Here is a 16,080-nt window from a genome sequence, read left to right as displayed (position 1 = left end):
AGGAAGACATAAAATTTGAAGTGTAACCCAGAATGGACTCCCAGTTTCTGGAAGAGTTCAAGTAGAAATAAGAACCCAATCAATTGAAGCTAATTTCTTCTCCAGCTTTCTGAGATCAAGAAAGGAAGAGACAATGGATACAAACTGTTCCGGGGTCTTGGGAACAGCCCAACTGCCTTGAAAAAATGATTTCCTTTAATCATTTTTAAATTTTACAGCAGCTGAGAGACTTTTTTCTTTTTTTTTTTTTTACGAGGGTGAGAACTCTTTCGTCCTCAGAGAAGTTGTAACATGGGAGCTTCACAATTAAAGGAATAGGCATGAACAATTCACTGAAATTATGGAATATGCCTAGGGCAAACTCTTGCCAAACTGAAGTTTAGCTAGAGGATGGGGCGGAGAAAGGAAAGGGATATTTGCAAGTTACCGAGTCTTGGCTTTAGCACATAATCTGGGTCCTTTTGGCCTATTTGTTGCCATATCTGGAAGCTTCTAAAACAAGATATTAGTAGTAGGTTTAGAAAATACATTTATGTAAGACAGTTGACCTCAACCCTTGTCCACCTTGTTCACAGATGTTCTTGAAGGGTCCATGCAGGATAACTGAACATTGTGAATTATTTCACAAATAGCAACAAAGAGTGCCATTCCCTGTATAATGAATAATCCATCCCTAGAATGACCGTCTAACAAGGTGGGCAAACCAATACATATGTCTCATTCTTCTTGTGTAGTACTAACACGTTGCCAAATGTAACTACATATACGGGGGTATTTTAAAAAGTTCATCCCCCACCCACCCCATCCTTTTTTTTATAAAAAAAAAATACTGGTTCCAGCAATTCTCTCTATATTTTAGATGGGAATGCTTCTAAAATCAGAGTGTAGGATTCAAGAGTATTTGCTCTAAAAATCAGCACACTAACTTTTTAAAATTTAACATTAGAAATTCAAATATTTATTGGTTGTAACCTTCCAAGAATAGGCTCACTGCTACACAGGACAAAATAAATACAGCCCCTGACTTAAGGAGCTGACAAGCTAAAAGACGCACAAGGGAAAGCCGCAGAAGGGAAAAATGGAGGGTTATATTAAAATTGTATTACTCATTTTATTATTAATTCACTTTTTGTGGAAAACACACTAAGAGAATATCTATAAGAGGAACTGGAGTTAATCTATAAGGTTACTGCCCACTCTTCCTTCAAATCCCTCCTCAGGACTAATTTTCCTCTTACGCATATGAGAAATAGGCCAAATGCCAGTGGCTGGGATGGTGATAGTTACTATTGCTTTACTTAAAGAAGTAATTCCTTTTCCTCACCCTCCACTTTTTTCCCCTTTGCTTGTTCTCTTAATTTTTTAGCTAGTCACAGTGGAAATGTTTTATTATTTTATTGGACAGTGCCTAGCCAGCTGTGGGCACAACCATAATGCTCAAATTAAATAATATCTATTAAAATATTCCCTTATTGTATTTAGTGTGCTTGCCACTTTTCCCCCCTCTCATTCCAACAGTCTTCACTGTAGTTCCCTTGTTCCTAGGAAACATGCACAAAATGCAAATACACGATAAAAATGATGTATTCTTTATCTGGCCCTGGTGTCATTCTACTGTCTTTCCTGAGTCATTTTTAAAATTCCATCCCAGTGAAAGTACAAACTGTGAATTACAAAAAAGGGAAACACCAGTCTGAGAACAGAAAATATCAAAATAAGTTTGATGAAGCTGGGGGGGGGTGGGGGGGGGAATATCAATCATGAGCAAGAAACTGCCTATAAAGCTAATGGGTGCTGGGCCATCAAGAGACACAAATAAAAGCGACAGAATTAATCAGCGAATATAAAAGAAATATAGTATAATGCAAATCTAAAACGGAAAAATAAATTGTGTGAGGTCATGAAACAATAATAATTTGCATCAAACCATCAGCTGGTTTCTGCACAGATGGAAGACGACTCTTAAGAGGCATTATAAAATATTTGAAGATGTGTTTTAAGATGGACATGAATTAAAAGCAAAGCAATACAACTTGTGTATTTTGTTCCATCATGCATGCACATAAACACGCGCATGCACACTCTATCCATTTCAGGTCCCCTCCCATCCTCCTTTTTTTGTAGGAAAAGACTGATTTTAAAGGTTAGTTTGGAAGCTGAGGGCAGAGTAACACAAATGCAAAATCAACAGCATACATATTTTGTCCTGTATTTGCATGCTGGACCTGGTTCCTTACAAGTCCTGCAAAAGAAAGTGTAGACTACAGAATGAGAGAATGGGAGGAAGAAACAGGCAAGTACAGCAAATAAAATTAGGGGATGTTTTGAAAATAGAGCATCAAGCCAGGATATGTAATAGCCAACTTCACTTTTAGTCTCAACAACACAAGTTCAAAGATCTGAATTATTCAAGAATATCCTGTCTTTAGCCAACACTGGTAATCTGGTACATCTCTTCCTTGTCTGGCCAATGTTTTTTCCTTTTCACTTTCCCATATAAGCAGTACAGATAAATGCTGCTCCACTAACACCGTCAGAAACAAAGAAATGCGAGACAGACATAAGTAGATCCTTGAAGCCTAAATCATATATCATAGGTCAAAATTGGTTTAAATTGAGTTTTGCTGCACTTCCTGCTGTTTGCCAGCAATAAATGGCAATTGCACTTTAAGCCTACACTCTACTGGGCACCGAGCCATTTTTAACTGTTTTTGATGGCAGATTCCTCAAAGATGTATTTTAAAATATGTGGGCCGTAAAGTAACTCAGTGAGGCTAAAGCCCTGTTCTAAGGAGACCCTATTTCACAAGAGGAAGCATGCTTTTATAGAAAAGCAGGAGAGAGCCACACATTAATAACATAAAACTTTCCCATGGAATTTCAATAGCAGTAACAAATTGCTTTGATAAAATACCAGGAGGATTCACAGATGGTTTTTAGGCTATCTACTGAGATAGAGAAAATTCTGACTGATGTGTAAGTCACTGCTCAATCCTTCTGAAGCTCCCTAAAATTCTGTCTCATGACCTTCTCTAGATATATTAACCTCGCCAAGTTGGTCTCATAACTTTAATAAGTCCACAAACAAATTGCTGCAGTAATGTAGTTAGCTCAATTAGCTTTTGGATCTATTCACTAGTCAGAAGTAAAGGTCATTTTCTATTAAAATATTTCCCTCCCTCTTGCTTATTGCCCTTTGCAACTTATGGGAGTTTAATATTAGAAATCCTGTCTATGCTGTGTCAGGAAGAAGGCAGAAGGATAACACAGAAAAATACCATATTCTTAGCTAACAAAACACAGACATTGCCCAAAGAGAACATCTGCCTTTTTTCGTGAACAAGTCTAATTGTGGCAAATTGTTAACACCTTGAAGGGGAATGTCATCCAAGGGCAAACTTTAACATATTCCATACTTGCACATAAAACACATTTCTTTTGGGTTTCCATACTTTTCCATGTCTGCGCCTTTTTTATTAGTTTATCAATGGCTGATTTGGAAAATAATTCAACCTGTGTTCCATTTTGGTGGATGCTTTTTAACAACTGCAATTATTTGCATACACAGGTGATACCATAGAAACATAAAACTATGTTGAAGACGACATACTCCACAGGTGAGTTATTTTGGACTGGCAAAATTGAGAGTGCAATTATTTGCTTACTCGCAATTGCATGTCACCAAAGCATAGATCACAATTTCAAAAACCTTGGATATATTTGTGCATCAAAAATGGCTTGTCCACCTTGCAACCCGTCTTATCCTCCCTCATGGGAGTCTACACTAAAGTCACAATGAATAATTTGACATTATTATTGCCATGGCAACAGACTGATGTCATGCACATACAAGATTATGACTGACATTGTGGCAGGATTTAAGAAAACAAAAAAAGCTGGGTGGAAAGGGAGAAAAAAACAGCTTCAGTACTAATGGGAGAAACAAAATATCACTGGCACAGTAGCATTGTTTTGTTTTTAAAATCTGCTATTTCATGCTTTTCCTACTTGCAACATCATTCTTGAAGTGAAATCCTAAGCAACACCTGAAACAGCCTGTAAAAAGATTCGTCATTCTAGGCTCGCAGGAACAATATCCTCAACATTTTGACCACTGAAGACCAAGTCGGGTGTGATGCTTGTAAACACCACAAGCAGCATTGTACTAACAACAATCAATATATCCCTATCCAGGGAGAGATTTCGGCCACTGGTGGAGCATAAATTGGAATTAATGGGCACATCTCCACAAGCACACACATGCAGGGGCATGCATTTCCCATGCGACATATAGCAGCGGTACATATTTGTGCCGCTGCTATTTGTACCCAGGCACACTCCAGCACACACGCTCCAGTGCGTGGCAAAGTGGCCCATATGGGGTAGGAGATGCTGGAGCCAGCACCTGTGCTGGTCTCAGCAGCCTTACCTGGGGTCCTGGTTTGGGAACCAGGCTCTGCTTTCCTGCAGCACACGCTGCTGCCATGTGCACCATGCTGCTTTTTTCAGCAGTGATTTTTTCTGACACTGGGATCTCTCAGTGTCAAAAAAACCCATTGTGCTGAAATGACCAGTGCAGCAAACACTTGCACATGTGCTGTGTGCAGTGCCTCAAGCTGCTTTGAGGTGCCGCAAAATGCACATGCGCACTCATGGGGACACACCCAATTTGTTTGTTGATTGTGCTCCTGGCTTTGGTGGAGAGATGTAGAGAGAACTTAGAGAAGTGCCCTAGGATTCAGCTTTCGTTTTAATGTCACAGTTCTGGTCTAAAATATCATTAGACATGTATTTGCATATTTTCTGAGATACTTGTTAGATGCTCAGCTTGATTAGAAATCTCTTCTGTTTTGACTATGTTTATATGCATTCACAGAAAGACAGATGTAAACCATTAGGAATATGATAAAATAACATCTGTTAAGTATTTTTAAAGCTAATGACTGCTAAGTTTTCATAAGGTTTAGCAGGCAGTACCAAGGAATACAGCAGGCAATACTAAGACCAGGATGGAAACAGTCTTTTATTCTAAATTTTATATGTACAAGGAAAGCTATTTTACACAGTTTTGTAAACTCTGTGTAAAAGAGCCATAGTCATCCAATGTCAATGTGTTTACATTAGTAACAATTTTTAAACATGGATTACATTATTAACAGCAAAAACCATTACAAACAGGCATAAAAGACACAGTTATGTGTGCTGAAATTTCACATATATTCTAAAAACAGGTTGACGCAAAAATAAAATGTGCCGGTAAAAAAAAAAAAAGGCATATTTTAAATCACGCAATACATGATTTTTTTCTTTCTTTTTTCACATGTTATGCTGAGCTTTTTTCTCAAGCCTTTTCACATCAGGATTTGCAGGCACTTTAGCAACCCAGCTATATGTTTACAATACAAGAAGTTCAGACCAACAAACATAAAAACAGCTGCTGCAAAAGAAATTCTCATATCCCATATGCACGTTAAAATATCACTGTTAGAGCAATCATTTTGTTTTGGTTATTTTTGGACACTGACACGCTTTTGGGATGATGTGTAACATTTTTTCTCCATTTATCTCTTTTGCAAACACTTCAGAGTTTGTTTCTGATGTGAAATCACAATGCAAAGATACAGCATATGGAAGCACAAGGCAATTGCCCACAAGACTTTACAGGTTGTAGAAAAATCCTATTTTCAGGGTTTTTTGATCCAAAAAAATCCAATTCCATTTTTGTCTTGCTTTGAGTCCCCCTCCCAAGCCTGCCAAAATGAAATCAGATTATCAACATATAAAGGATGATGGTGGGATGATTCTTCCCCTCACTCTTTTCTTATATATGGGTTTCATCTGATCAAATTCATGTTTATGAAAAACAATATACAACCCAGTTGCTGGTTTTCCACTATACCCTATACTTCATGTAAGAACAGATAAAGCTGCTATGCCTTGACTGAGATTTTATTTATAAATATAATAGCCTCTCTCTAGTTATTTCCCTGGTAATACATTGTGTGTGAAAATAGAAGACAAATGTAACAGGATTCCCATGAACACTGAAAGCCAGAATATTGTTTTGCTCACAAATCAGGATAAATGTTTTTTTTTTGTTTGTTTTTGTTTTTTTTAATAAGTGCAGGGGGGTGGGGGAAGAGGCAATGCACATGTGCATAGTAGGAAAAAAAATTTCAGCATATAGACAGTTAAATATTGATCAACAAAGACTGTAAATGACTCCACCATAAAACATCTTAAAGTGATATCCTGAGTGGACTTGAGCCCTATCCACTCCGAAGTGATATGTAACCCGCCCCTCACCCCAAGAGAAATAAAAAAAAAAAGGTATGTCAATGCTTTCTTCAACTTCAGATTCATTAATTTTATGCCACAGCGTTGTATGTTGGTGTAATAACTCACTGAAAAACAGAATGCATTATAACAAATTCTTATAAGCCATTGACAGCTATTGGACTGGACTAGGATGCTCGGTAACCAAGGGAGACATGTTGCTTACCTAAGGTATGATTGTCAAATGGTGGAAAATCCTTCCATGAATATAACACTTGAGACAGAATGGCAAAGACATAAGGCCCACCAACTCTCTGCCTATATTGTTAAAGGCACTGAAACAGACAACACATATACCCCTTAGTACCATCAGTTTAAAAAGTTTTCAAAATACAAGTCTTTATATGAAATTGTTCCTTATTGCGTGATACATTGATCTTCTTTTGCTTCAGTTCAAGAATAAAATGGTCTTCCCTTTTCCGGCGTTTGTAATCTGTTCAGCCTAGCTACCTGAGAAGGTGAAGGTGGTACATCTTGCCGAAAAGGGCCTTTTGGAGGGGTGTAATTAAGGTCCTGAATTTTTTTATACGAGTCATAATTGTTAGACCCTTCAGAAGATGTCTTTTTTTTCAGTTGTTGTTCTTTCCGCCTCTGTTCTTGACGGAGCAGTTCCTGTGTTTCCAGCATTACCCTCGCATTGAAGCCATGTCCTCCCATGTAGCCGTTTCTTGATCCCTGATAGCTGGAATACCTGGGGTTTTCTTTTGCAGTCTGGAACCCTTCACCAGGAGAATAGCTCTGCTCCCAGGAATCTTGTGATACAGAACTGGCATTTTTTCTGCTTTGCCTGAAAATAAGAATAGAAATTATTTTTTAAACAGATACCAGGACTCATTCATACTTCTTTAGATCCGACCACAGAAGAAGACCAGGCATGCGTTTGTACATTTCAGATTCTTCCCTCTGGATGGATCCATCTTCCAGCTGATGTCAGCTTTGGAGCTGGTACAATTCTTAAAAACTGTTCCTCTCTTTCACCCAACGTGGCCATTTTTTCTCTTTCACTTAGAAGAAATGCATCTGCATTTTAGATGCGTTTCCTGGCACTACCGTAGAGATACTGTAAATTTGGCAAACAGTACAACAGCAATAATTAGCATCTTACAAAAATGTTACAATTCAATTGCAAACCAGCAAAACATATGACACAACGCAACACTTCCACAGAAACCAGATAACATTAAGCGTGTTGAATGGGTTATAAGTCACTTATGAAAGATTTGAATCTAGCCTCCTATTTGATTAAAAATGCAACAAGACGATCCTTTAAACATTTGCTTTGAAGCTGTACAAGTCAGCAGATAAACTCTGTTGATATATAGTTATACAGACTATGGTTTGTTTTTCCCAATTCCAGAATTAAAGAGTTTTATACTATCACAACTGTTTCCCAGCATGCTATATCTTTCACAAAAAGAATGGCAAAGATAACCAATTTTGTTCATTTTCTGACTCCACAGGGTAGATAAATAAAGCCAATGAATATAGGAATTACAAATTCTTATCACTTTTTGTAATAAATCACCATATTATTTTAAGAAAACATTATTGTTTTGAAATATCTTTAATTTACTATCAAGCCACTAGACATTTTTATGAATTTAAAATAAGATTGGATATGATAAAGTAAAACAATTTTGTGCTGGAATGAGAGAGATACCCACTTTGAGATTAAAATTAGTGTAAAAGAATCAGGCAATAAAACAAAATATATTGCCACATTAATCAATACGAAAATCATCTAGATGCTGTATATATGGCTCAGTTTTTCATATCAACACAGAGTAACAACAAGGCTCAATTTGGCCTAGTGGTTTGAACATGCAGTTTGGAATCAGGAGACCTGGATACTTTTCCTAACATCAATGTATGTGGCAAGTCACTTAACCTTGCTGGGCTTCTCTTTCCCTACGTATAACTTGGAAATGATGGGGGCGTACTCATGTTTGTAACAGACCTTGAGATCTTGGATGAAAATGCTTACTTTTAAGTATGAATGCAAAGCATTACTATTGGTGATGATAATCACATATCCTTCTTTCTAAACCAAAACTCACTGAGCCATGTTCTATTATTACTGAAACAAGAAAAAATGAAATGAACCTCCTTATGGTACATAGCTGACAAGTTTTCAAAATACAGCAACATAAATTTTCATAAAGTTTGCCTACATAAAGTTAGCCTTAAAAACCACACTGAGTTAAACTTTATTTTAAACAGTTTCACATGGGACAGGACAATAACTAATTGAATCCATCTAATTTAATTACTGTCTTCTGCTACTAGTTCAAAATTAGTTGGCTCTCTTGTGTTGTCTTCATGGAAAGATTTCTTAAGTATGACTGAAGAGTACATTTGCCTAGAGCACTAATTATTTTAATTTAAAGAGTCAAAAAATGAAGCTGCTAGAAATTATGCAAGATGGGAAAAAAACAAAGTTTAAGAATAAAGCTAGGGCATTGATGTTAATCATAAAACTGTAATTGCAACAATAAACTTGCAACACAAGTTTTATTAGTGACTGTGAGATTTCTTTGTAGATTAGTCATAGTGCTATGAAAAATCTGGATGACTAAAGAACTGATTGACGTCCCATTTTATTGTTTGAATGTTGGATTAATTCTGTATTTGGAGCACGATCATCTAAATATTCCCTTTAACCTGAGCTGAGAACAAACACTTGGTTATAAAGCAGTCATGAATGACACATTAATAAGAATTCTTAATTTACTTGACATTTCTATTACTAATCAAGCTACTCAGTACATTTTTCTTTTACTCTCTTTCTGTTGGCTTCTCTGACTTCCCAGTGTTGTTCGGCTTCTTTTGATTTGGTTGGCTTTTTTGTTTTGTTTTCAAATTTTTATTTAAAATCGTGAATTTCTACCAGTGGAACTCTGCAGAACAACTGATCTCCAGCTTTTAGGGAAAGCTAACACACAGTATTTAGGCAGATAAATCTTTCAAAATAGAGTTCATGCTTCCTTATGTGACTTGCTGGAACTAACAAGATTGAAATGGCCTGCAGGTCCTAGGCACTGGTTCAAGCAAGCCCTTATAAAGAGCTTATCATTTTCTTACCACCAGGTTTTTCTAACCTAAGCTTTTCTGTCTCTTGTTTACAACATACCAGTCTCCTGGTAGAGCTGCATCCATTGAGAATTACAAGGTGTGAAAAATCCTAGCACTGACAAGGGTAGAGAGGCTTCCTATACCCCTTTCTTCATATTCATGTTCTAACAAGTCCTTTGTTATCTTAGATCACACTGAAATTATATTCAGTCACGTTCTTTTTTTTTTTACATTATATACCCCAAGGTAGCGTGTTCCTGTAGCACAGTGGGCAGAGCAGGGTGGGGAGCAGAATGGTAGTGGGGAGGGAAAGGAAGAGTTTTACCTTCCTCGGCTCTTTTCCTACTCTGAGAGCAGCTCCTGTAGCATGTGCTCAAGCTGCTGCAGCTGAGGGGCACCAGGATGCTCCCAACTCCTGGGAGTCTTTGCTGTGACAGCCATAGAAGCCAGGCAGCCCTGGGTCCTCTAGTGTATGGGGGCAGAGGGGATGAGCTGAATGGCAAGCCCTCCCTGGGATTTTTGCCACGAGCCCACGGTGGTATACAGCAAGCCTGCCCTTCAGCTGCAGCAACATTACAGAGCACAGGGCTGCCTGGCATCTACGGCTGGGCGGTGCAGGGCTGCCCCCCAGGGTGGGGAATGGAGCTATTTTGGTGTCCCCTCTAAGTTGGTGCCTGGGACAGGTGCCCTGCTCACCCCACCGTAGTTATGCTACTGTATATACCTCCAGTATATACCTCCATTATTTTGCCCTTTGGAAACCAGATTAAAAAGGTCTAAAATGTAGTTTCTCCTCATGGAGACAAATTTGGCATTGTAGACTAAACCATTTTAGAAGTAAGACAGAGGTAAGAAGAGATGTATGAGAAAATTAAGAAAATTTTCAAAATATCAACTTTCCTCTCTCCCTTTTAAAAACAAACAAACAAACAAACATCTTTTTTCTTATTTTCTTCCAAACGCTACCCTGAGATGAGCTGCAGTGTACAGAAATCTCAAGAGATCAGGTTTTTTTTTTTGGTTTGTTTTTTTTAAGAGGCTGATGGTAACAATGGGGTGCAAAATCAAAGATTTAATGGTAAGCTGGCTCAGCTGTAACAAAGACGCATCTACTGGTGCTGCATTACAAAACAGTTCTACTGCCACTTTTACAAAGTTTTAGTGGAGATGTGTATACAGCCATTACCTGCCCCACAACATCACTGTGCAGGGATCAAAGCAAATGCAGTATTACATTGAAGCGGCAACTGAAATCAAAGAAGTCTTTAAGCTTAAAGTACTCTTGAGAAGAGGCAGCTTGACTTTACTACTATTCTTATTTCAGATTTCTCCAATCAATGTTTGAGAATTCTAAAAACTATCTGAATTAATATAAAATGTTTAAATATCAATCTTCTGGTCTAATCTACAATACAAGTTGGGTAAAATCCCAAACCTTTGTTTTATTTAATATTTAGCTTTTGTGGTGAACTCTAAACAGTTCAATGGCCTGTGAATGTTTTAGAAACACACACTGGTTTACACTAAAGTATATTAATTGTCAGCATTCCAATGGTAATGATCTGTTGGCTTCGAGGAAACTCATATGTCAGAAACTTGGATGCCCCATAGTTGGGAATGGCTTTTCATGGTTGTCACCATGGTCCTTCTATCTTGTTTTCTTCAATGCATGGCTGTGTGTTAGCATAACAAGGTTGAACTGTTGTCTATTAAGAAATTAGGCAAGACAAGAAATCTGACACACAAAATACTCCTCTCTCCTCTAATAAGTGTCATTTTTTCTAAAAGTAAAAATGATACCATACAGTGACCCATAAGGACCTGTTTTAAGGTTCCCATTCTGTCACATACTGAGCATGCTGGATGCCCATCAAAGTTGACTCTGAAATAATACCATGAGACAAAGAACCATCATATGCTTCTGGTTATGGACTTCTATTCCTCACTGCTTGCATAACTCCTCATATCATCGTTCAAAATGAAGTGAATGCACTAAGCACATAATTTTCCTTCTGCAAATGAAATGAGCTCCAGGGTCATATACACCAAATAGTTTTAGACAGTTACCATACCTGGGTAATGAACTGTACTGGCGCTGAGCTTGCTGAAAACTCTCCCTCTCTTCCTGTCGCTGCCGCTGCATCTGAACTTCTACAGACACGGAGTGTCTGCCACTCTGTGAGTATGTCTTGGAGCTTGGCTAGAGAATAAAAAAAATAAAAAACAAATCAGCCACAGTACAAATATATTTACATAGGAACAAATAATTAAATCCCTGCTGTATAGACACAGACATATGCTTTTTTATAAACATGCTGTTTAAATCAGTCATTCGTAATTACATTAAATTCTGACCTCTAACACTACGCCCTCTACTGTACGCTACATTTCAGGCTGCTTCCATTTTTGAAACATTATCAGATAAATCATAAAGACCAGGTTGTGATATACTTTTATATGGAGGAAAACAGAACTCCATGTAGCGTAATGAACAAGACCCTCGTCTGGTTTAGATTAACAAAGTTAGAGGGGCATGTGTCTATTTCCAAACCAGATGATGGTCTGACCCAACAATACTCCTCATGGAGTGATGTGATTAAGGCTATCACAATCTGGCCCTAAACACTGCATCCACATGTTTTAGAGTAAAGATACCTGTCTTTGTCCTAATGCAGTAATATGCTCATGTAGAGCTGGATCCTATTGTCAGTTGTCCATGGTGCAAAGCGGCCAAATGTGTCTGGGGGATTTCTATCTGCTGTGAAAGAAGCCACAACACTGCCTCTTGCATTTCTCCCACTGAAGATGCACTGCCTTGTATATGGGTGGGAAGCAGATGAGGAAAAGCAAAAGAATGGGTAGGGATCATGCCATTTGGCCCATCAGCTTTACATTCCACTGACCCCAGCCAAAGCAGGATTAGGGACTCGCAATGAGTTCCTGTGACCCCCTTTCACTGTGTGCGGGGATAGAATTCAGGTGCAGTGCAGAACTCAATCTTTCATTTTCTGAGTGCCTTTTAACAGCAGCTCTATACAAAGTACTACCAGAAATATAGGAAGATCCCATTGGAACACCTTTTCCTCTAACTCAAAGCTGGTGGGCTTATGTTTAGAGAAAGAAAAGTAAAGTTGCTGACTTAGTTAAGTCTATAGTTTTAGAGGTGCTGAGCATGCAGAACTCAAGGCTTTTTGTCCTATGAGGATGAATAGTTCTCCTCATAGCACAAAAAGGTACATAAAACCTATATAGAGTATATTGTGCAGTGGGCATCCTTTGTCCCAGAAACATAGACAAGAGGCAAAGCATGTAATTTAATTTTACTGAAAATGTATTATCTTAACTCAGCTCATCTGGGAACTACTGACAATGAGTCAGTGCAGGACCCAAGCCCTTCCATAATCATTCTACCTAGTGAAGGGTTGCTATTAGTCCCTTAGCCTTCCACCCTGTGTTAAGCACTTTACTAGGACAAACTGTTTTTCCTTCTATCTCAGAGGTAACAGGCAGATGAAAGAAGATTATACCTATTGTCAGGAGCCCCAATGTCAATTCCTGCTCCAGTTTTTCAGGAAACCCAATCTCCTATGGAATAAGTACTTGCAGTGAACATCTGCTACCTCCTAAACTGCAGTGATTTGAATCTTATCTTCCACAAGATTCCTATGTTGATTTAAGGGAGGTGGAAGAACCCTCCCATGCACCCATTCTAGCAATGAGGGAAAAATCCATTTAATTTTAGAGTGGCAAGAGTGGATTTGCTAATGAAAATGTGAGAAGGACTTGGGCTGAACATCCTGGAGTTCCATAACCTTCCCCCATGCACAGGAGCCAATGGCTTCCCTGTGCTCCTCCAGCTTACCCAACACTCAGGTCCCTGGAGTAAAGGGACTCTTACAGGAGCCACTACCCTTTCCTCTTGCCAGTTCAGGAAACAAAAAAAATCAAAACAGCGATGGTTATGTTCTCTCATTAAACATGGTCTGTTCCTCAAGTGAGAAGAGTCCTTTCACAGAAAACATTAGCAAGCCATCTGAAGATGCTAAGGTATCCCGTATCTTCTGGCAAAGATTCCAAACAGCATTCCAGTCCAGATGCAATAGCGATGCAGAAATTCACTGGTATTGCATTAGAAAGATGGAATACTGGGTTATCATTTTGATAATACAGGGTATTCTCTGGTCTGTAGAATGTCTGAATTCAAGACTGGATTATATGGCATTTCATCTTTATGAAGCTATCACCTTTCATCTTATATATCATTCACACTTCATGGCTTCAAGGCACAACATATGATGCCAGGAAAGTGAAACAGTGTCATGGAGTTTGTGATAGGTAAAACCCAGTTATTAAATATAACTACTATCTGTATTAAGAACGAACTACTTAGTAACTGGGCATGTTTGTCTAGATCAAGACTTTTGTGTTCAGGTACTTTTTTGCCTTTTTACTTCTCTCTCTCTCTCACACACGCACACTAGCTATCTCTTTTGCTCTCTGCCGCAGACTTCTGCAGCAGCTATAGTGGCTAACAAACATCTGAAAGATAAAAGGTTTTTTCAAAAGTCCTTCACATTTCGAGGCAAATGTTTGAAACAGAAAGCAGTAATTCTTGACATAAACTATTCCTTTCTCTCCGTATACATTCAAGGTACTTGAGAGAAGCCAGTAAAATTTAAAATGGGAGACAGGTGTATTGCTGTTCAAAACTTCATTTTGAACAACAAAACACATCAGATGGCATACTAGCTGCAGCTGAAAAATGACAGATAAAATACAGCGAACAACTGTTTTACTTGTTAGCAGAAGATTATAGTATAAAAGAATATGAATTTAAAATCATAAACCTGAAATGACTGATGCAGAAAAGCACATTTAAGAGAGCCCCTGGTACAACAATGATGCCTACTTACAGGATAGATTTAGTCTGCAAAAACCTCAACAAAAATATTTATAACAAAAAGCCTTGGAAAGCAGTGTATGATGCAATGAACTCATAGAACAGCATCATAAGCCAATCTAATAGGGAAGTCACTGGGATGATTAAGCTACACAGATATAATCATTCACACATACACAACATTTGATGGGGCACACGTGAAGAAGAGCATTTCACTCCTCATGCAGTGCAACGTCTCTGTTTTGATTTTATTGTCAGTCTTTAGATATTCTGTGCTTTAAGGCATGGACTATGGAGGCAAGTGATCAAAGCTAAGGGAATCAAAGCTGTAATATTTTTTTTAAAAGCTGTTTCCAGTGATTACCATTCTTGAAAATGCAACCTGAAAAAAAACCAAAAAATGATACCTGAACACTTGTCATCTGTTATAAAGTCAGCAACAAGTCTGTTGAATAATACTGCAGAATAATATATCTAATAGGTTTCTCTGTTAGTCTGCAAGTGCCTTTATGTTTGACTTGTTTTAGCTTACTGTAAGTACAGCGCAGGCTACAGGATCTTACCGCACACTGAAGGGTTAAGCAGCCGACCTCTCCAAACGCAGAACCTTTTAGACACAGCAGCAGTATGCCAGTTAGTAGCTGACGTGAGAGGGGGAAGCAGCTTGACTTTACAACCAGCCAGTTGTTTTTTTTTCCACAGGAGCCAAATATCAAAACATCTAAAATCCTGGCTCCGTGGAGTAAACAAACATGTCTATTTTTTTTCTGTCTTTTCTGATGATTTTTATCAGAGCAGTTGAGTCAAAGAGGCTACCACGGTGCCTAAAAGCTGCTATGGGGAGGCAGCATGCCTATGCAACATGTGAATGTACCCCCCCCCCCCCCATAAAGTAGCCACATAAACATTATTCAGATGCTAGATGTTTTTAGAAGTGGTTACAAACAGACCAAGAGAAAAAATTGTGTTAGTATAAACTCGTTTGGTAACAGCTAGGGGACCAGTTGCCAAATGTGGGTGTCTAAATTTATCTGCATTGAAATACCATAACACTTCCTTAAGACTCTACAAAGAATATCTGTTTACATGCAAGATGCAAGATATTTTGGCACTAGCCCCACACACAGGTTCTGAAGAGCCGATGTCTGGATTTGGAGCCACCCATGTTGGAAAAGTCTATTAAATGGCCAACATTTCCAATCTGAAGAGTTTAAAGTCAGGCATCTAAGTAATTGCCTGCTCTTGGCAGTGAGAAGCACCTACAACTCCTGTTCAAATCAGTTAGTTGCAGGTATAACACTTGACCTTAGCCCAAGAGGCCAAGAAGCAATTACAAGTTTCCCTCGCTTTATGGTGTACATGCATTCCTGGAAAACGGTGCGTAACTCCAATTCCCATACAGGGAACCCACTTTACAATGCAACACATTTGGATACGTTCCAAGACCTCGACTGTACTGACCCCCAGACCCACTTCTACCACTTTCGCAAGACAACGCTGGTACTCACCAACAGCAGACAGCACACACAAGCACAGGGCACCTTCATAGTTTCATAGTTTCTAGGGTCGGAAGGGACCTGAGCAGATCATCTAGTCCGACCCCCTGCCATGGCAGGAAGAGCACTGGGGTCAAATGACCCCAGTAAGGTGGTCATCCAACCTCCTCTTAAAAACCCCCAGGGTGGGAGCCTGCACCACCTCACTTGGAAGCTGGTTCCAGACTCTAGCCGCCCTGACCGTGAAGTAGCGCCTCCTGATATCCAACTTAAACC

General features: G+C 38.7%; 1 protein-coding gene across 1 annotated transcript in view; it reads right to left on the bottom strand.

The window, feature by feature from the left end:
* Nucleotides 1-6,117: 6,117 nt before the first annotated feature.
* PARD3 (par-3 family cell polarity regulator) overlaps nucleotides 6,118-16,080 on the bottom strand; it is an 844,345-nt gene continuing 834,382 nt past the window's right edge. Inside the window, exons 24-25 of the mRNA XM_019507949.1 lie at nucleotides 11,481-11,608; nucleotides 6,118-7,123 (exon numbers count right to left, since the gene is read on the bottom strand). Coding sequence (XP_019363494.1) covers nucleotides 6,730-7,123; nucleotides 11,481-11,608 — 522 coding nt within the window. The 3' untranslated portion in view covers nucleotides 6,118-6,729. The remainder of the gene's footprint in view (nucleotides 7,124-11,480; nucleotides 11,609-16,080) is intronic.

The sequence above is a fragment of the Gavialis gangeticus genome, unplaced genomic scaffold (genome assembly GCF_001723915.1).
Source record: "Gavialis gangeticus isolate Ggan-Ray unplaced genomic scaffold, GavGan_comp1, whole genome shotgun sequence".
Taxonomy (NCBI): domain Eukaryota; kingdom Metazoa; phylum Chordata; order Crocodylia; family Gavialidae; genus Gavialis; species Gavialis gangeticus.
The sequence above is the reverse complement of the archived record's forward strand: the minus strand, read 5'-3'. Positions and strand labels throughout refer to the sequence as shown.